Source organism: Equus asinus, chromosome 10, assembly GCF_041296235.1.
Source record: "Equus asinus isolate D_3611 breed Donkey chromosome 10, EquAss-T2T_v2, whole genome shotgun sequence".
In the NCBI taxonomy this organism is placed as follows: Eukaryota; Metazoa; Chordata; class Mammalia; order Perissodactyla; family Equidae; genus Equus; species Equus asinus.
In genome coordinates this window covers 100,262,580-100,284,732 of record NC_091799.1, presented here as the reverse complement: position 1 = coordinate 100,284,732, position 22,153 = coordinate 100,262,580, and the positions used below count along the sequence as shown (strand labels likewise).

General features: G+C 49.3%; 1 protein-coding gene across 1 annotated transcript in view; it reads left to right on the top strand.

Annotated features, from left to right (window-relative positions):
• Positions 1-1,790: 1,790 nt before the first annotated feature.
• Positions 1,791-22,153, top strand: part of ANKRD33B (ankyrin repeat domain 33B) — a 73,923-nt gene continuing 53,560 nt past the window's right edge. The window contains exon 1 of the mRNA XM_014866750.3: positions 1,791-5,155. Coding sequence (XP_014722236.3) covers positions 4,802-5,155 — 354 coding nt within the window. The 5' untranslated portion in view covers positions 1,791-4,801. The remainder of the gene's footprint in view (positions 5,156-22,153) is intronic.

Sequence of the window (22,153 nt, the reverse complement as noted above, 5' to 3'; positions counted from 1 at the left end):
TTTCCTTTACTTTTAAGTGGGGCCATCACTCAGTCCAGACCCCAAGAAAGCAGGACCCAAGCCAGCCTGCGGTGCTGTCCCTCACAGCCGCCAAAGGCAAGCAAACAGCCTTTTTCATTTTAAGGAGCTTTAATGCCACTCACCAGGGGACAACAAAATTGATAAATACGCTCAGTGTTTTCTTCTGGATTTGCAAGCTCTCTCTCTATATTCTGGCCATGTACAGGCAGCACAATTAATGTTTTTCCTACCGTTAATGTTTTTTCCACATTTGGCTTTTTCTGTTTTTAAATATGCTTTTTTGCTGAATTAAGTGTCTTTTAGTTGCTAGTATGGAAGCCAACTCTTTGGAGCTTAAACAACAACAAAGGATCTTATTAAGTGTATATTATCTGGTGAGATCTGCTTTAGATTCGTCTTGTCATCTTCGCCCTGGCCCCCCAAATTTCCACTGGAACTTGGTCACATCATTTTTAGAACAGTAGTGTCACCGACTAATTGCCCCGAGGAGCTTGAGCATGGGTTTAGAAGTATTTAATTGTTGTTGTTTTTTTGAGGAAGATTAGCCCTAAGCTAACATCTGCTGCCAATCCTCCTCTTTTTGCTGAGGAAGACTGGCCCTGAGCTAACATCCGTGCCCATCTTCCTCTACTTTATATGTGGGACGCCTACCACAGCATGGCTTGATAAGTAGTGCATAGGTCCATGCCTGGGATCTGAACCAGCGAACCCCGGGCCACGGAAGCAGAATGTGCGAACTTAACCACAGGGCCAGTAGGCCGGCCCCTACTTGCTTTTCCAAATTGTTCTTTTTCCCTACTGTTATGTTAAGGAGATGCAATCACCAACCTCCCTGAACCAGACCAAGCCTCACCTCGAGAGCTACGCCTAGGACCTTTGCCTTATGTCCAATGCTAAGATCTCTCCAGGAGGAGCTCAGGCCTTCCTACCGTAACCTGCAGTGTACGTGGAAGCATGTTTTCCAACTGAGCCTGCACAAGCCAATACCCACCTCTCCCTTTCGAATGTTCATTCCCCATCCCAAGCAAATGTCCCTGCTTCCCTTTGTTCGGGGACGCCATGACTAGAAATGATTCCTCATGCTCTCCTATTTGCCGCAAATACACTTTACTTTGTGAGGCAACTACTTCTGGCGGAGAGTTGGACTGAACTCACCAGGAGGGAGCTCACTTTTGTTTGGTAACAGTAGGACACAAGCAGGCTCTTTGTAGCTGAGTCTTCCCATCTGAGACCATGGTCTGGCTCTCCTTTGATTCACGTCTCTATCTCTGGAACAGTTTCTGTACATTTCTTGAGTTTCTTCCCCAATAGCCTAGACTTTGGATTACCATTCTGAATACAGCAATGAAGAAAATATTGGAGTTTAAGAAGCTCAGGCCACTTGACCTGGGAGGTTCTTCTGAGGAAATATCTGGACAAGGGTGAATTTGTGCACACTAAGAAAATGCTGGAAATACCCTAAATATCAAGAGTAGGAGATTGGTCAAACAAATACTGGTATACCTATGATAATACTTTCAAAATCGAGAATTCTTATGGGTGCAACTCAATAGTGGTACAGCCATAATCCGGAAGCTGGCTCTGTCTGATAGCACAGTCGTCTCTTTACCCCAAACCACACTGCATTCTCATGCCCCGCACGGGGACCAGCTCTCCCGACAAATAGGGCAACACATTTGGAGCAGCCGCTCCTGCAGAGCAGTTTATATCAAGGCAAACGGATCCTTTAATTTTAATAACAACGAAAGTTGATGCTTATTGTGTGCTAAATTCCAGACAATGTGCAGAGGTTTGAGGTCACTTTCCATTCAGTCCTCCATGGAGCCCTGGGGGGTGGGCCCTGGTTATTCTAGAGCAGTGGGGCAGGCTGGAGTTTGTTCCACCACTAGGTGCCCCCCCCCACCTTTGCCTTCCAAAGTTGAGGGGGCCGTTGCTACAGGTGCATTCAGTTTTCAGTCTTAAAATGCACTGCTTGTAATTTTGAAAGAAACTCCTGTGCAGTTAGGTAGCCTGTTCCAGAAATATAACTGAAGTAGTGAATGCTTTTTTGATGGCCTAAAGACAAATTATTCAACTAAATCAACAAATTGTGTAATTGCTACATGTATATATACATGCATAAATATATCTTTAAAAATCATAAATTAAAACATTTCATTGATACTGAACAGTCTTGGATAAAATACAGTTTCTCAGAAAGTTAATGATTTAAAAGTTATCCTGAATGTGTTGGCGGTTTTGATAAGCTACTTTCTCCTTTCTATGTAGATTTTGTACACATAATATATAATCCTTGACTTTACTAAAAATACATATGCCTAATTTTGTGCTCTTTTAGCAACGTTGAGAACCTATCGTCTCTGTGGTAAAAGGGGTGCACTTCTAAAAGAGGAAAATGATCAGCTTGATTTTGGAGCCCCATCACCCACAAACGGCTGCTTCTTATTTGGAGCAAGCTGTTCCAGAAGTTTATCTCTAAAGGGCAAACCATTCAAGTGCTATTTGGATCCAAATTTCTGAGGAAGGAAAGAAGGAAGCAGTGAGCTCTGAAGATAGGGCCTGAGTTCCGTAGCGCCTGGCGAAGAGGACCAAGGGGCTGCCCCACTCCAGAAAGATGATGTGCCGAGCTGCCCTCCGGAGCTGCAGCCTGCGGAAGGACCCCGGGCGCATCGCCGGGGACCCTTTCCCAGCCTGGGGGGTTCTTCCTCTAACACCAGGCTGTGCCATATCTGGCTGGGAGAAGAGGAGGGCAGCAAAGCAAACCCTGCCCTCCGGGGCACTTCAACTTGTAAATCCCCTGCCTTCCTTTACAGACCTCTGGACAAGCTAAAACAACCGTCAGCCTTGAAAGAGGGAAAATCCTAGTGGGAATTTATGTAAATATGGCCAGTTACAGAAAAAAGGAAAAAGCAAAGCATGATTTGGGGTATTTTTGGCTTCAGAAAGAAAACCCCGAGCACAGATGGAAACCGGTGCGCCAAGTTCCCTTCTAGCTCAGAGCGCGCGCTCAGGCATAGCCGTGTCTTCACCAGAAATCGCTGTCCTCGGGGCCCGCCATCACCCCCGGCCCCCACTGGCCCTGCGGATGCCCGGTTCTGAGCAGGTCCGGAGAACGCTGGAGCCCACAGCGATCACCACGGCCAGTCCAGCTCAGCGCGGTGTCACACCAGGGACTAAAGAGGTCTCGTAGATCAAACCTCGCTCCGGCCCCCACCGCCCACCCGGGGTGCTTTTGACGGTGTTCCCCCGCTGTGCCCCTCAGCTTGCCCACCCAAGTCTGGGGGCCTCAAGCTTGTTCCTAGTGGCTGCGTCCGCTCGGTTTGGTTCACTTTTGAGCCCCGAGGGCCTCCCATGGGCTGGCATACGGTGATCACGCTGTCAAGAGCGGTGGAAAGAAAGGAGGGAGAGGGGACAGAGAGGGGCATGGGGACTCTGTGGTCTCTGATTCTGCCCCTGGACCCGCGATGCTGCCTGTCAAAGATGCAACACTGCGGACGCAGGCTGCTGGCGCGCTCTCACCACGGCGCCTCCACGAGGATTTGGCCCACTGTGCATCCTCCTCCCCGAGGTCGGGCACTCCCCAGGGCAAATCCTCGCTGCTCGCCCCGGGACGGACGCAGAGAGGCCAAGCTCGGGCCAGGGGGGCGCTGGGGCTCGGTCGCGGCGGGCGATTGCAGCCCTGCTCTCTCCGTTTGGCAGTCATCCTCGGAGTCGGCGCGCCCGGTCGCGGCCTCACTGGGTTAATCCGTCTCGACTCCGCAGATCCAGGCACAGCGACCTTGGCTAGGAGTGGGGGAGGAAACACGCCGCTCTGGCCTGGAGCTGCCCCTTCCCACCCAAATGTTCCCCCCTGGGGCTCCTGGACACCTCCCCAAGGTCGCTCTTTTAGGAGTACACTGCAAGCCACAGTTGGCCCGGGTTCTGAGTGACTTGGCGACTCTGCAGATCCTCCCTTCTGGGTTGGGACTTCCCCGCGGCAGGCGGGAGCTCCCAGTTCAGAGGGCCACGGTCCGCAGCGCGGCGGGTCCCGGGTCCCTTCAGTGGACTCCACTTCCCTTGCATCCACTTGCCCTCCGTGCCCTGTGCACCCCGTGGATTCCCCGGCCTTCAAGTCGGGAGTGGGATTGGCCCGGGAACCCAGACTCCCGGGGAGGTGAAAAAATGGTCTCGGTGGCTCCGACGAGGAGAAACTCCCCCGACCCTGGCCCGGAGGCCTGACGCCCTGGGCAGCGGCCGGCCGTGGGGGCTTGGATGTTCCCGACGGGGGAAACTGGCTCAGCCGCGGCGTTCCCTGACCCCCACCTTCGCCCTCATCCCGGGAGCCGGCGGACGGGAGGGGCGGGGCCACCCGCCCTGCGCAACACCGGCGTTCCGGTTGTTTAGTTATTGTTTCTGGTTCTCCTGCGAGTGCATTTCTCAGCTCCGGGGAAAGGAGCCGGGTGTATTGTCCCCACGGTGCGGAGAAAATCCTTGCTTTGCTCTTAACTTTTGCCGGGAACCGGCTCCGGGCAGGGGACCCTGGGGCGCGCGCCTCCGTCTGTGCGGCCGCCCCGCCCCCCGCGCGCGGAAAGCCCCAGTGGCTCCTCCCACCCCCGAGGGGCTTTCTCCTGCCTCCTGTGACTTTAGTCTTCCAGCGCACGCTCGTTTCTGCCGGGCTGGTGCGCGCCGAGCACTGCTCTGCTGGGGCCGCAGGGGACAAGGGGCGGTGACCTCGGTGCGCGCCCGGCGTCCCCGTCTCCCGGCCTGCGCCCGGCCCCCGGCCCGCGTCCCGGCCGCCAGCATGGTGTTGCTGGCCGGGCCCGGGCCGGAGGGCGGCGGGGCGCGCTGCGTGTCTCCGCAGCCGCCGTCGCCCCCGCGGGACGCAGAGGTCGGGGAGGACCCTGCTGACTACGAGGAGTACGAGGACTTCTCCCGTCTTCCCGACACCCGCAGCATCGCTTCAGACGACTCCTTCTACCCTCCTGGAGGCGAGGAGGAGTACGGCGCCGAGAGCGGAGAAAGCGTCCCGGAGGGCGTCCCGGAGGCGGCGACCCTCCTCCGCGCCGCCTGCGCCAACGACGTGGGGCTGCTGAAGGCGCTGGTGCGGCGGGGACCGAGCGCCGAGGAGGTGCAGGAGACAGACCGCAACGGCCGGGTAAGCTGGCGTCCCCGCAGGGTTTGGGGCCCCTCCGCCCTCCCTGTCCTTCCCCGCGCCGCCTGGATCCCGACTCTGTCCAGGTCCCGCGGTGACTTTGCCGCTGTAAAGAGCGCTTTTTCCTCGCTCTCTGGGCGCGCGGCGCCCTGGGTGGCCTGCCCATGCCCGGCTGGGCGGGAGAGCCACTATACTCTGCCCGGGGCCACCGCGCCGCGGGATACGCCGCTGGTCCTGCGTCCCGATCGCGTCCCCTTCTCGTTTTGCGCCCCCAGAGTCCTCTTGTCCCTGAATCTCCCCGGGGGCTGCGCCCAGATCCGGGTTTGAAACCTCTCGCCGGGTCCCTTCAACCTTGTCCCCCCCACCCCCACCCGACCATTACCCTTCCCGCCTGCAGAGGAAAGCCCTTCTGCCTAGCGCCACAATTGCCCCCTCGGCCCCTTGCGCTGCGCCTGCCTGTGCCCTTTCCCGAGCGCAGAACGGCCCCCCCCGACCCCGGGCCACACCGGTTCGGACTTTCCTCCGGGACCGCCTGCTTACGCGCCCCGCCCCCCATGCCCCGCTGCGCCTCGTGACCCGCGCGGCGACCCGCCAGGTGATCTCCAACTAGGCTGTCTGCACAGTCACCGCGGCGAGCCACTGCCACCCGCCCCCAGGCAGGGCCTGGGGAGGGCGCCGGAGGGGTCGGCACCCACCGGGTAGGGCAGGCAGGCGTGGGGGTGGGGTGGGAAGAGGCACCGGGTATCCGTTAGTCGTGTCAAGACTCGGCAAGAGACATTTAGAAGAGGAAAGAAAAGTTGGCTTGAGAAGAATTGAGAAGGACTGGCTCGCCGAACACAACCCCCCCCAAGCACGTGGAGGGCAGCACCGTAGAGGGACCCGGCGGCCAAGTGCCGCCTGGTCTGGGCTGCGTGGACCGGCGGCAGCGGTCTCACCTGCTCGTCACGCTGCCCAGGTCCCGCGGGCGCTGCCGCCCCAGTCTAGCGCAGACCCGGGACGCACTGCTTTTGCTCCGGAGCCCGCAGCTGATGGGAAACGTGCTTTTACTCGGGGGCAGAGCGGCACGTCCCTGACTGCGGGCTGGGCTGGGCTGAGGCAGGTGGGAGCCGGGGAGCGTCCCCTTCTGCTCCTACACTGGACGCGTCTGACGTGGCACAGCGCTTGAACTTGGAGCAGGGTCTGCGCTGGGTGTGATGGGGCAGGCGACGCTGGCCCGGAGGCCCCGAAGGCCGGGAGAGCTGAGGCGGGGCCTGGGGGCAGCGTCACGCTGGTGGCGGCGTTCTGATGCCTGGCAGAGCCTGCTCCCCGCCCTACCCCTGTCGTCCCTGTGGGTGGGGCAGGAGACTGGGGCTGTGTCTGCGGCTCCACTTTCGCTTTTACTGAGGAGAATTTTCACCCGCGGATAGATGTTTCTAGGGGACCTCGCTTTCCTGAGGCAGGTAAGGGCTTTAACCGAAGCCCTTCAGGGATCAGGAAGGACATGGGTGGCGGTCTCTCCCGTGTCCTGGGCAGCCCAGCGGTCCCCAGTGGGCTGGGGGGCTGGGACTCGGCCAGGCCCTGGCTCGCCCAGCCCCCACAGGGCTCAGCTTTATGATGTCTTCTTTGGGGGCAAAAAATAAGTTTGAAGACAGCTGCAATTGGAGCCAACTGAGATCAAGGTGAACCATCCCCAGGGGGCTTGGGCCTGACAGATTGAGTTTCTGGGCCACGTTTGAAAGCCCCTTCCTGAGCATAGAGTCAGGGGAGGGCAATGGAACAGGCTCCAGCTTCTCAGCGCCTGCCTGCCTCAGTTTCCTCTTAAAATAGGGCTAATGACCGCGCATACCTCCTTGGGTTGTGAGATGCAGCGCCTGATGCACACAGCTGGCTGACACGGCCCTCCCTCGGCTACCACCGTCTTGGCCTGTTTCTCACTCCCCTGCCTTCCCTGTGCTCAGAAACGCGCATCCTCCAGGTTTTTTTCCTTCTGCCAGCAAAGCTGTTTTTCTCCCTTCTTTTCCCCTTGATTATGGAGTCTCTGTCTGTCTGCTCTGAGTCTTCTCTCTGCTCTGCACCAAATCATGATGGGAAAATGGCGGGTGGCCACCAGCTGCAAGACCCCTGGCTGTTTCATCTTCTGATCCGGAGCAAGTCCTGTGTTCTGTACCTGAGCGGGGAAAGGCAAGAGCTGCTGTTCTTCCCCGGGGGCTTCTGGATGCTATTGAAAAAACTTCACTTCCTGTGGCAAGTGAATAGTGAGTCATTGTGTGTTTATTGCAGACCTACTGCGTGCGAGACACTGGTTAGGTACTGTAGGAGACTGGAAGATGAAACAAACAGTTCCTGCCTTTGAGAGTCTTAACCTTTTAGTTGAGGAGAGAAGCACTCAGAAAGTAACAGTATGAGTGCTTAGAGAGTAACAGTACCCAGTGCTTCTGGCCAGAGGCAGGACATGAGGAGAAGACACTTTGAAGAGATGTGGAGCAAGTGTCTTGAATGTGGGAGCTGGGACAATCCTGGAAGCCCAAGGAAGGGAGAGTTTTGGAGGCAGTGGCGGGAGGATGTTCCCGCTAGGCAGATGGAGCCGAGGGCGTGGTGGCAGGTGCCGTGTGGTTGGTCGTGGTGCAGCATGGAGAGGGGACAGTGTGGTAGCTAAAGCTGGAGGCAAGAGGCCGGCCTAGAGCAGCCGGCTAAGAAATAGGAAACTGGGAGACAAACTGGTTTCAGCATGCCAGTGTCTGACCCTGGGGCTGTGGTGTGCCTCCCCCAATGGCCACATGACTCGCTCACCCACTGCCTTCAGGTTCTTGTCTTAGGGGCATCCTCTCAGGGAGGTCTTCCCTCTACCCCTAAGCCAGCAGCATCTGGAGCTGGGTAAGGGCAATCCAGGGGTTCAGGGATTGAGGGCCAAAATTGTAAATAGGCTGGCCCTTTGAGAGAGCAAGTGACATTTGAGTGAAGATGGAGAGAAGATATTTGGGGAAGAGTACTCTAGAAAGAGGGAACAGCAAGTGCAAAGGCCCTGAGGCAGGAGCCCTTTGGGCTTGGTCTATAAGCTGATCGTGATTGGCAGTAAAAACTTAGAGAAAGCCTGAGAACTTTGGTGGTATAGAGGGATAATTGCATTAACTACAGAAGGAAATGCTCACGAATACCACCCACAGCCAGCTTCCTAGAGGAAAAATGGATCTAAAGGCTTTTTTTGGGGTGTGTTTCTTGAGCTGCTGATCTCTGGTCAGTTAAGAGGGAACTCTCTTGAGCTGACAGATGTTTCGTTCGGTTTGAGTAAGTAAGGATCAGAAGTGTTTTGTTTAAGGAAATGTGTTCTTTCCTGGCTCCTGAGATTGGGAGAGTCTTGGCTGTGTTTCAGCACAATTTCCCTTCTAAAATATTTATTGCTCTAAAAGGACTGCATCATTTCATATGCAACATGTAAATATTGGTCAAGTAATTCTCCAGTGACATTCAAAGTGTGCCCTCCCTGTCTTTTAGATTTATGGTGGTTTTGTTCCCTCTGACTTGGGGACAGTGAAGGCTGCCATAATTCTTTGTCATAATTCTCCTGTTCCACTTATTATGATGTCCCGAGGGTCACCTTTAGGGCCGGGGTGGCTCTGGAGACAGCGTTGGAACCAAAGGAAGTATTTGCGCTGTTGTTGTTGCAGAACAGCGGTTTGAGATGTCAGACAGCTCTGGAACCAAATTAGGCCCAATTATGCTAAATTTAAAATATTGCACTCCTCTCTTGATGGAATTCTTCTCCTGCATGTTTAAATTCTAGCGCCTCTCGGTGAAATTTTCCAAAGGTCCTCCACTCATTTGCTCTCTTGGCTCAGATAAGCCCATAGCACACACCAAGCATGGCGAGGATGCCTCCCTTTTACTCTTGAGGGGCTTAAAGGTTTATAGATTTGTAGAAAGATTTATAAACTTTGGAATCACCTTTCCCTAAAACGAGAGTCGATTGTTTGGGTTCCCAGCCAGCCCTTCCTCCTTTAGCAGGTCTCGGGCCTCAGTCAGCATAGTGATTGCTGGCCTCGTCAAGCACAGGGGGAGACTGGCTTTGCTGTTGGGGCATGTCTGTTAGTTGCAGATTCTGAAGTGTGGGAAAGGGGGTGAGAAGGGAGAAGGAGCAGATTAGATGGGACCCAAGGGGCTGGAGCAGAGAAGTGGGTCAGCTGAAGTGGGCCTGGAAAACCTGGGCCTCCTCCTCCCCTGACCGAGGTCGGGGCTGGGGCGCTCTGGGCCCAGCGACAGTAGAGAGGCCCTTGTGTTTCATTTTTTTTGTTTGTTTAAGGACTTCATCTTTTTAGAGCAGTTTGAGGTTCACAGCAAAATTGAGTGGAAGGTACAGGGATTTCTCATATACTCCCTGCCCCCACACGTGCACAGCCTCCCGCATGATCAACATCCCTCACCAGGGTGGTACGTTTGTTGTAACTGATGAACCTACGTTGATGCATCATAATCCCCCAAAGTCCAGAGTTTCCATTAGGGTTCACTCTTGGTGTTGTACATTCTGTGGGTTTGGACAGAGGTATGACATGTGTCCATCATTATCATGTATAGAATATCCCGTGTGTTCTTGATATGACTGTATCAGTTATCTGTGGCCACAGCAATGCTGCATAACAAATAACTGTGAAACCTCATGGCGTATACAACAGTAAACATTCTGCTAAGGGTGGCCCAGCGCAGCTGATCTCAGCTGGTATTGCATTCAGCTTGGATCAGCTGCAATCAGCCGCAGATGGCAGACTAGGAAGGTCTTGGCTGGGGTTGCTGGTCTCTGCCCCGTGTGGTCTCATCCTCCAGCAGGCTGGCCTGGGCTTGTTCTCCAAGGCAGGGCAGGGTTCCCAGAGAGCAGGCAGAACGAATAAGGTTCAGTGTCATTTCGCCGAGGCGAGTTACAAGGCCGAGCCCAGATTTACCCTCTTAAGTGTGAATTTGCTTTTGTTTGTAAAGGATGTTATTCATTTACCCTAAGCATTTATTTGTTGATTTTAAATTTATTTTTATTAAGGAAAATTTCAGATTGGTACCCAAACAGAGGGTACCAAGGACCTCCACATCCTAATCATCCAGGGTCAGCAAGCATCAGCTCCCGAAGGCCTGTTGTAATTTTCATGGAAAAGGTTATTTATTTTTTTGGAAAGGGTTGTATTTAATGTCGCTTTTTGTCTGTGTGGATGAAGGTTTTAGAAATTTCAAAGAACTGTCGTTGGGGGGTTTGGGAGTTGGAAGGGATTTCACAGGTTACTGATCCCCATCATTGTGTAGTTGAAGAAAGGGGGGCTCAGAAAAGAGGGCATCTAGATGCATCAGGAGAGCTGGGTTCTAGAATCACCCCAAAGCTGCTCCTGATGATTCTTTGAACCCCCATGGATCTCTCCAAGGGGCTTCTGAGCTTTGCCCCTTTGCATCCTGGCTGCACAGGAGAAATGAGCCAGCTAGAAATTTGTGGGATGGTTGGGGTGATTTTGAACATCTGATTTCTTGTCTGTCCTATACTTGCAAGGGAAGACTAAGGGAGAGGTGTTACAAACATCTAAAACAGTAATAGGGCATATGAACTCTTTTGGAATATCATTTATTTGTCTAACATTCATATCAATAAATCTGCAAGGTATGATTCAAAACTGTTTTGAATGACAACTTCTGGGAGATACGACTGCAATAGAGAAAAAACTATGGGTGTTAACTAATTGGAAGTTACTAAAATTTAAGCCCTCTTGTCACACTTTTAGGTCAGTAGCTCTTTAATGCTTACAGGATTGTTTAGATTTTCTCTTTCTTCTGAGTCCATTACAGTAACCTATTTTCCTAGGGAGCTTCCATTTTTCCTAAGGTTTAAAGGTCGATAGTATGAAGTTTTCATACAGTTCTCTTTTTAATCTCTGCTGCAACTGGATTATATCCTGTTTTCCTATATTTTTGAGTTTATGCTATTTCTCTTTTGTGACAAATATTGTCAAAAACATCTATTTTATGAATCTTTTAAGAGAGTCAACTTTTGCTCTGGATCTGTTTCTTTCTTCACAATTTCTGATTTTCTTTTTATTCATTCCTTCAGGTTTATTCTACCCAAAATTTTCTCTCAAAGTATCACTTTTGCTTTTCTCACTAGTTTTGATACACAGTATTTTATTGTGGTTCTGTTCTAATTTACAAGATGATTTCCTCTCTTTTTGACCTAGAAATTATTTAGAATTGTGTTTAAAATTTTTAAAAGATACGTTAAGCTTTATTAAAATAACTTTTTAAACCCAATTCAGAGAATATGGTCTGTGTGATACCTCTTGGCGATTTCTTTTCTTTTCTTTTTTTGAGGAAGATTAGCCCTGAGCTAACATCCGCTGCCAATCCTCCTCTTTTTGCTGAAGAAGACTGGTCCTGAGCTAACATCCATGCCCATTTTCCTCTACTTTATATGTGGGATGCCTACCACAGCATGGCTTGATAAGCAGTGCATAGGTCCATGCCTGGGGTCCGAACCGGCAAGCCCCGGGCTGCTGAAGCAGAGCACGTGAGCTTAACTGCTTCAGACTGATTTACAATCTATTGGGCCAGTAAAATTCTAAATCATAACCAAGTGACATTCTATGATTTCTTCAAATTAGGTCAAAACAGTTTCATACGTAAAACAATATGTTCTTCTCTTTAAAAGAAATAGGAAGGATTAGAGAAGTTGTTAAAAAATGCGAACCAATGGGGCTGACCCCGTGGCCGAGTGGTTAAGTTCGCGCGCTCCGCTGCAGGCGGCCCAGTGTTTCGTTGGTTCGAATCCTGGGCGCGGACATGGCACTGCTCATCAAACCACGCTGAGGCAGCATCCCACATGCTGCAACTAGAAAGACCCACAACGAAGAATATACAACTATGTACTGGGGGGCTTTGGGGAGAAAAAGGAAAAAAATAAAATCTTTAAAAAAAAAAATGCGAACCAAGAAAATATGTTTCATTCAAGACATTTGGGAAGTAATTCTTCTAGACAGCCTGGTGGAATGATGGCATATGTATGGGGCGTGTATGTGTTCTTATAAGGTGAGATTTTAAGATGAAGTAGGATGTTAAGAATCCTTGATGTCATTCGGGGTGTGTGTACATAAAAGAATTTGGAAGAGACTGTTTTTAAAGGTGTTCCTGAATTTGAAAGACAGTTGAAGGTGGATTTTACTTATTTCTACTAAGTCAGAGACATGGAAATTAAGGTAGACGTGAAATCCCAGGTGACACTTGGCATGGTGGCAAATTGGATTGGAATGGTGAGGTTTGAGAGCAATGTAATTTAATTTGATTAAGTAATTTATTTTTATTTGATTTTATTTTTTTGGTGAGAAAGATTGGCCCTGAGCTAACATCTGTTGCCAATCTTCCTCTTTTTGCTTGAGGAAGATTGGCCCTGAGGTAACATCTGTGCCAGTCTTCCTCCACTTTGCATGTAGGACACCACCACAGCATGGTTTGATGAGTGGTGTGTAGGTCTGTGCTCAGGATCCGAACCCGTGAACCCTGGGCTGCTGAAGTGGAGCCCACGGATCCAACCACTATGCCACCGGGCTGGCCCCTGAGAGCAATTTTAAAGTAACAGAAAAACAAATGTCTGCTTCCAAAGGTATGTTTATGTCAGCTCTGAATAATGCAGATCCCAAGTAGGCATGTGACGGGATGGAGAATCAAGCACTTGGGCTTCTGTTTCTGAGATTTAAGTGACTCTTGCAGTAGAGACCACACTTGGTGAGGGATATTCCAGCTGAGAGAGGTGTAGGCAGGAGGTGTGGGGGTGAGGCCTGACCAAGAGGCAGGAGCCCTGCTCATGGGAGGTCCCAGTAAAGCGTGTTAATTGAATTTATAGTTGCACATTTTCTGAGACAAGGCAAGGCATGTGATGTTGGTTTAAAAATAAAGGAAGACTGGGAAATTAGGCTGAGTGGAAAAAGTCCACCTCACAAGATCATAGGCTGTATGGTTCCATTTATGTAACAGTCTTGAAATAATGCGGTTGTAGAGATGGAGAACAAATTAGAGGTTGCCCGGGTTCGGGCTGTGCTGAGAGGAGGAGTGGGTGCTCTTCTAACAGGGTCGCAGGAGGGTGCCTCGTAGTGATGGCACGGCCCTGCATCTAGATTATGGTGGTGGTTATGGGGAGCTACATGTGGGTTAAAATTGCGTAGGACTGCACACACACACACACGGGTGCTTGTATACCTGGTGACATCTGAATAAGCTCTGTGGATTGCGGCAATGTCAACTTCTTGGTGTTGCTCTTGTACCGTAATTATGCAAGAAAGATGTTGACACGGGAGAGGAAGGCAGAAAGGAACAACTTCCTGTGGGTATGTCACTATTTCAAAGTCACAAGCTTAATAAAAATGAAGGAGGGCAACCCTTCAAAATGGTGAAGATGGTAAGTTTTGCGTTACCACAATAAAAATAATTGGGAAAAAAACACAAAAAGGCTTGCATTGTCTTTTATCTGTAGCGTTACCACTATGAATAGTTCAAATTTTGGAAATTACAGCAGGATCAGACCTGGTTAACATGTGGGAATGGGACCAACTGGGACTCAGGTGTTTAAACCATTGCTGCTAAAGTGTGGTAATGGACCAGCAGCACTGGCAGCACCTGGGAGCTTTTCCCGAGTGCAGGATCCCAGGCCCCTCCTTAGACCTCCTGGACCAGAATCTGCACTTTAAGTAGGTCTTGAGGTGATTGGCATGTACACTTGTTTGAAGTGCTCTAGAACTTTTCTTAGAGTAGAAAATAAGTTTGGTGGCCAGAGATGGCAGGCTTCGGTTGCTTCCACGATCCTGGACAAGTCACTTGATCTTTTGATCCTCAGTTTCCTCTAGATCTTCAACTAGAAAATGAGGATGCTGATGACGAGGATAACAATACCTCAGAGAAGTTCTAGGTAGAGCAAATTGGTAACATATATACAGTGCATGCCACATCATAGGAACTCAGTAAATGGAACTATTGTTTCTATGGGTGAATTAATCTCCAGATGGTTTTCCAGTACCGTTGTCTGAATTTTAGCCAAGAGGAAAGATGGAAGTGAATGTTTAACCACAGAGGAGTAGTCAAGAAAATGGCATGTCTACTTGGCGAGGATCCTCTGTGACCATAAACGTTTGTTAAGGGGGTAGATCTCATAATAGGCGTTGGTACTACAATGAGAGTGGTGGTTGGTGCCATGGGTGCAAATGGAGCAGGTTGGGGAGATGCGGAGGGAGCAGAGAGGCGGCTGGGGCCACCTCTTGGGAGCACCTTTGATTCCGGGTGGGTGGAGGCCGACATGCTGCCTCAGGAAATGGAGTGGAAGCAGTCTGAGGCTCAGAGGAGAATGAGAAAGGTCCAGACACATGAAGGACGAGGATGAAGGAGAGCATTTCGAGGAGGGGAAGGAATGGCTGTTATACCAGGATTCGTCACAAGCCTTTTTTCTTTCCTTCAACATTTCCTATGAGTACAAGTTAGTGCAAGGAGCCCTGGAGTCGAAGCCCTGGTCCATCCTGGGGCTTTCAGGGCCCGATTCTGTGGTGCTGTTCCCCTGTAAACGAGCAGGTGTAGAGGGTCCCAAAGTCTCCTTCCATTCCTACTTCTTGATAGTGTCAGACTAGCCATTGCGAGGGGCCTGGCCCTCCTCACTCGTATCAGAGAGGTCAGTCTCTTATTGCTTCCTTCTAGAACTCCCAGCTTTTGTATTTGCAAACATGAGGGACAATAGTCATGTGCTAAAATTAGCTGCATCCACACAGCTCCTGGGTTGGTTTTGCAGGCGCCCTTTCTTTGGTGTTAGATGATGGGCAGGTTTCTAGGAAGTGAATTCCATTTAGAGCAGCACCAGGCGACGGTTGGACTCGGTAAGAGGCTCTGAAGCCAACTTGCTGCACCGTGGAGTCCTTCGTCACCGGGAGATGTGGCTCCCTGCTGACTGTCCTGGTTCCAGGGATCCAGATCTTTGGGGGACCTGTTTCATCTGCAGTAAAAGGGACATAAGAGGCACCGTGGAGCAGCGGAAAGAGTGATTCTGAGACAGACATCTTGTCACTTGTGCATCCTCGTCTGTGGAAGGGTGGGCTGGAGCGGGCCACCTCTGAGGTCCCCGGACTCACCCTGCATGCACTGCGATGGGGGGGAGGCCGCTTTCCGCGGGCGAGTTTTGGCGCTGTAGCGTGATGAGCTCGCTCTGTGTGGTCTGCTCAGGACTTTCCCGTTTGGGCCCTGAAAGTCCCACACCTGGGAAAGCCCCCTGCCCCGGCCAGCGGGGATGGTCGCTCGCCCTACTTAGGAGGAAGGCCACTCGTGAGTTGGGGCCACACACAAAGTGTCCCCTTAGAGAAGGAGAAAGACCTGCTGACCACAGAATGTCTCCTTGAGCGGTATCTGGAAGCCCTCCTTTGGAGGAAAGCTGATGTGTTAGGTTATATAATCAGGGGGATCGTCCACCAAGAGGCAAGCCTTTGCCTAAACGTTCGCTTGGATTAGATTCTTTGATCACACGAGAGAGCTGTCATCCAGGTGGGACACAGGACAAATGCCTCTTCTTGAGGGGCTTTTGGGAGACGGGAGAGCCCTCGATCAGGGAGGGCCTGCGGGGGGAAGGCTGGAGTGGAGGGTGCAGTCTTCACTGCCATACGTGAAAAGTAGGGTAAATACATTTCTCTAAAAAATTCGGGTACTTAAAATGCACCAGGCAATCTGTGGTGAATGTGTTTTTAATAGAAATAATCATTTAAAAATTTTCTTTGGCGTCAACAAATCTAAATCCATTTGGTATGTTTAGAATGAAGCACAAGCGTATTGAGTTAATTTAAAAATATCAAAATCTTATCCCATTTGTTTAAGGCAGTGACTTACAATGATTCTACTAATAATTTTTATTGGGTCCAGAAATACTTAAGATACTATTAATTAATTAATTTTTTAAAAAATTTCCTAATGTTAATTCAATGGAGGGTCTTTGAAAATAATCGAAACTCACATTGACCTTTGGTTTGTGTCTGCTAGGTTCCATCTACCAGTTTGCAGATGGCTTGATTTCAGCATGAGAAATTTAGCGTATACATGGAGGCTGTGTTCCCTTATCAGTAGCATGCGGACTTTAGAAAAAAGTCTTTGTGGAAAGGAACAAGGCTTTTTTTTTTTTTTTTCCACAGGAATGGGTATTCTTGAACATTTGCTATTAAAACATGTCTTAGTCCGTTGGGGCTGCTATCCCAGAATGCCACTGGCTGAGTGGCTTATAAACAACAGACATTTGTTTCTCACAGTTCTGGAGGCTGAGGTCCCAGATCAAAGCACTGGCAGATCTGGTGTCCGGTGAGGGCCTGCTGCCTGGTTCCTAGACGGCCGTCTTTTTTGCTGCGTCCGCACAGGGCAGGAGGGGAGGGAGCTCTTTGAGGTCTCTTATCAGGGCACTAATCCCATTGCTGGGTGCTCCACCCTCATGACCATATCACCTGCCAAAGGCCTCACCTCCTCATACCATCACACTGGGAGTCAGGATTTCAGCATAGAATTTGGGGGGTACACGTTCATTCCGTAGCAAAACACCATATCAAATGCTGAAGGAGTACTAAAAACCTATGTATTTTAAATATCTTTCCGTGCAGGAGAGGTGTGTAGTTTTTCCATATTTGAATAGAAGTACGTGTGCATGACTTTCAACTCAAAAAAATCCCAGGTCTCTGCCTGGAAAATTGGATGAGTTCACCCATAGATGGTCTCCATCTCTGAAAGTACAGAATTCTACTATCCTGTGATTAAAACAAAAAGCTTCAATGTGTAAAATTAAATAATTAAAATTAAATAGTCATCGGATGCCCAGGAATGGAAGGAAAATTTTTTAAAAAACCTAATTTAAGCCTTTAAAGTGGAAAGTAATGGGAAATCCCCAATATGCAAAGTAAAAGAGAGTAATTCGAAAGAGAAAGGGAAGAAAAATGAATGTTTTAAATACAGCTGTATTGATGTATAATTCATATACCATACAATTCACCCATTTAAAGTGAATTAAAAACCATTCAATGGTTTTTATTATATTCACAGACATGAGCAACCATCATCACAACCAATTTGAGAACATTTTCATCACCTCAGAAACAAACCTTGGAACTTTCTGCATCACCCCTCAATGCCCCCATCCCCTCCAGCCCTCAGCAACTACTAATCTACTTTCTTTAACTATTTACATTATTTATAAAAGGATTTTGATGACAGGAGAACCAGATCCTTATAACTTTCTGTCCACGTATCTTGACATTTTACTCAATAAAGGAATACAACATCCCCTTGACCAGAGGAAGTTGTTGCCGTGGGCAAGGCAATGTGACATGTGTCAGTTCCACCTGCAAGTGTCTTACCCTAAATTTCCTATAGATTACAGTGTATGAGAAGGAATTAAGTTTTTAAAAACTACGCTAACCCCTAGCTTGGCCCATTCCACACTGAGCACTGGGCTGAGCTGTCCTCTCTCCATCTCTGCTTGGTCTTGCTGACATGGGCGCCCCGTCCTGTGGGGTCAGTGTCACCTGGGAGCTCATCCTGGACCTCCTGACTGTGGGGTCAGCACTCCATTCAACAAAACCTCCAGAGGATTCTGAGGCTCACGTTTCCCCCCCCAACATTGGGCCCTCGTATTTCTTCTCGTTTCCATCTTAGCTGTTTCTGTTGGGGCTACCTTAGAAAAACAGGTGTGGGGTAGACGACAAGGCACGGGTCTGCTTCCATCTGGGCGAGGGAAGCTGCTGGGCATGGCAGAGGCGACCCTGGCTTTGCAGTCAGACTGTGACATGCACTCAACAGTCCTCTACCCACCCCCAGATCTTCGCTGAGGGCTTCCCCATGCCAGGCCCTCTGCAGGGGACTGGAGGCCCAGAGAAATACACGCCCCGGGCTCAGGCCACAAGGATCCAACAGATGCTGTGTTTTATGATGCTTGGTCAATGTTTTCTCTCTAAGCTTGGTACGCTCCATGAGGGGAGATCCTGAGCATCACTCAGCTTATGTCCTCTTCAGCCTAGCAGACTTTGTCGCACGCAGGAGGTGGTTTGTACCTGCTTGTTGAATAAAATTGGGGTGCCGTGTCTGGCTGCCAGTTATATACCCTTGATTTTGAAAATACTTATAAATACAGTTTCAGGTTTAAGTCTTTAATCCACTTGGGTTGACTTTTGTGGATGGTGTAAGATAAGGATCTAGTTTCATTCTTTTGCTTGTGGTTATCTGGTTTTCCCAATACCATTTATTGGAGATACTATCCTTCACTGTGTATTCTTGGTGCCCTTGTTGAAAATCAGTTGACCTTACATGTTTGGGTTTGTTTCTGGGCTCTATTCTGTTCCACTGATCTTTGTTTTTGTGCCCATGCTGTCCTGCTTTGATTACTCTAACTTTGTAATATAATCTGAAATCAGAAAGTGTGGTGCCTCTGGCTTTGTTCTTCTTTCTGAAGATTGCGTTGGCCTTTTGGGGTCTTCCGTGGTTACACACAAATTTTAGAATTGTGTTTTTCTATTTCTGTGAAAAATGCCATTGGCATTTTGGTAGGAATTCCATTGAATCTGTAGATAGCTTTGGGTAGCAGGGACATTTTAATAATAGTCTTCCAATTCATGAACACAGTTTATCTTTCTGTTTATTTGTGTTTTCTTCCATTTCTTTCATCAACATTTTATACTTTTCAGAGTACAGATCTTTGACCTTCTTGGTTAAGTTTATTCCTAAGTATTTATTATTTTTGATGCTATCATAAATGGGATTGTTTTCTCGATTTCCTTTTTAGATAGATCTTGATTGGTGAAAAGAATTGCAACTGAGTTTTGCATGTTGATTTTGTATCTTGCAACTTTACTGAATGCATTTATTAGTTCTAACAGTTTTTTGGCGGACCCCTTAGGGTTTCCTGTGTATAGGATCATAGCATCTGCAAACAGATAATTTTACTTCTTCCTTTCTGATTTGGATGCCTTTTATTTCTTTTTCTTATCTGATTGCTCTTGCTAGGACTTCCGGTACTGTGATGAATAGAAGTGGTGAGAGTGGGTGTCTTTGTACCGGATCTTAAGTTAAAAACTGTCCATTTTTCCCCATTGATGATGATGTTAGCTGTGAGCTTTAAATAAATGGCCTTTATTGTGTTGAGGCTTCTCAACCTTGACACTACTGACATTTGGGGCCAGAAAATTCTTTGTTGTGGGGCTGCTCCGTGCACTGTAGGATGTTGAGCAGCATCCCTGGCCTCCACCTAGTAGATGCCAGCAGCCCTCCTTCCCCCTAACTGTGACAGCCAAAAATGTCTCCAGCCATTGACAGTGTCCTCTCTGGGGGCAGGATCACTCCCTGGTTGGCAGTCACTGAATCAGAGAATCAGTTGTGAACATGAGAGCCTCTGCACATGGGGTGTGAGGTCGGAGGAGGATCTATAGTATTTGGCATGCCTAGTTGCTTCCTTCTGCATCTTCCTCACCAAAATTTTGTCAGGTGTTTTTTAATGTTAGAGAATTTACATAGCTTAGTAGGAAAATTGTATTTACCAGCTCCTCCGAGATGCTCCTATTCCATCAAATGAAAAAACCCTATAATTAGAGTTCCCAGCACTGTAAACACTTCTCAGTTTCTCAGTTGGAATATTTGTTGTTAGAATCTCAACGTTTGACTCACAATAGGACAAGTTGTGCTTTTAAAAATGTAATAGGCGGTGACTTCGCCCAAGAGGCATGACTTGACCATCCGCTCCACGTCCTTGGGGAAATTTAACTGATAATGAAGCTAATGAGGAGCCACCGATGACCCATTTCATGCCTAGCATGACTTGGTGATGCGTATTCTTCCAAGAAAACTGTGCTTTCGGTTTTGCTTTCAGAGGGATTTCTATTCACTACTAACACTTCCAGCAAACGCAGTGCTGCCGTTCTTCCTTTAAAAAGAAATACCACAAAAAAGAGTGTGCGTGAATATGCTTCTTGATTTTCGAAGTTGCCTTCTTTTCAGTTTAATGGATTCGTTTATTCAGCAAATGTTGCTCTTCTCCGGAACAAGGACAGAAATTCCCACTCAAATGGAGCTCCTGTGCTTTTGGGGGAGAGAAACAGTAAAGAAGGTGATTCAGTAAAAGGTATAAAATCCCTGGCGTGTGAGGGAGCTCTTGGTGCTGAGGAGGCAAGGCAGGGCACGAGTTGTGCAGGGCTGGACTGATGCTGAAATTGTCCCTCCGCCGTGAGGAGACAGCCTGTGAGTAAAGACTCGAAGGAAGTGAAAGTCTTGCTGTGGGATTGTCTAGGGGAAGAGCAGTCCTGGATGGAGCAGCCCAGATGGAACAGCAAGAACAAAGGGCTGTGAGGTGGAAGTTCTGGAGTGTTCTGGAATGTTCCAGAACAGCCTAGAGGCCAGAGGTGCTGGAGCAGAGTGAAGCAGGGCAGCTGGCAGAAGGAGAGGTCAGAAGTGACTTGTGATACCACTTAAAGAGAGAAGGACAGACTTGGGCAACCAGAGTGAGAGGAAGAAAGAAGACCCAGTTCCACTCAGAAGTGGAAGTTTTAGTAATGTGTTGCTGAAATTCGGTGTTCCTTCAAGTGGACAAGGTGTTCAAGGCCAGACGTTCTTAAGGACTGGTTGTGGTGAGCTCGTCTCTGATGTTGTACTTCATTGAATTAATACCTTTTCCATATTCATGTCACTGAATCAGAAGTATTCCATAGATGCATTTGGCCTTGGAAACTGAGGTCCCCAAACATGCCCTTGGTTTACAAATCTATATTCAGGTTGCTCCTCTAGTGTCCTTAAACTTCAGCTTTTTAGACCTGACTTGAGGTCTAGGTGGTCATTTCCGTTTGACACAGGAAGTTTAAGAATGTGATTATGAGAGTCTGTGGAGCATCTGCCTTCCCTCGTGTGGAGGGAAACCCTGAGAGAAACCCCTAGAACTAGAAAGCACTTCCGAGGGTGCTTGTGGCTTCCTCTGTCAGCCCCCGCAGCCTGGCTGCCCAGAGGTCTGCCGGCCTGCGTAGTGGGTGTGCTGGCTGTGGTGTTTGATGGGTTTCCACCTGGGGTTGACGGTACCAAATGGCACGTGCATGAAGCAGAGTCGGGGTTCTGGGGTCAGAGATGTAGGACCGCAGCTCTGAGCTTCTGTGCATGGCCCCTCCTCCCCCTCCTCACCTGGAACACGCTGCCCTCCATCCTCTCCCCATCTGCAGATCTTCGCAGACAGCTTCTCCATGCAGGCCCTCTGGCGGAGACTGGAGGCTCTGAGAAGTATAAACCCTGGGCTCTGTCCTCAAGGAACTGACAGATGGCAACAGTCTGTGGTGAAGACCCTGAATTCTGTGTTTACATGGGTCTTGAGAGTTTCTTCATCAGCTATGTTCCTCGCTGGGTTGAATAGTATTTCTTTCTCCCATCATGTGACAGTAAGAAATAATGCAGCCCTATGTGAAGGAGAAAGGAAGGGCTGGTGTTGGTGCCACAGCCAGTGGCTCTTCACCTGGTTGGAAATCACTGTTTGAATCTGATGCACTGTGAAAACACCGTGTGCCTGGGGTCCCTGTAGCTCAGTGTGTGTGCGTGCCCACTGCTTTCTTCTCTATATATTGTATACATTTCATAACAACATTTAGGCCAACAGAATAGTTCTCGTCTTTCTATGCTTAGTTTTTTGGTGCATTATCTTATTGCATAATTTTAGGAAATTGCTACTGGTCTCCTGTAGGCAGAGCAGATTCAAATGGTGAAAGATCTTTCCATGGCAAATGTGGGCCTTTTCCAATACATTTACATGTCTCGGGACGTTACTCATCTCTTTCCCAGCTTTTAACTGAATAGCACTGCAAACATGGGCCTTTCGCCGTACGTTTACACGTTTCCTGACTCTCAGCTGCACAGTGTGCTTCCCTGAGAGGTTGGGAGAAGCTTTGCTTGCTGGATTTCAAGTTGGGGTCCAGGAAGCTGGGGTCCAGGAAGTTTTCATTGTGCTAGAATGTTTCTGATTTTAGTGATGTGTGAAGATCTTCCTGGATG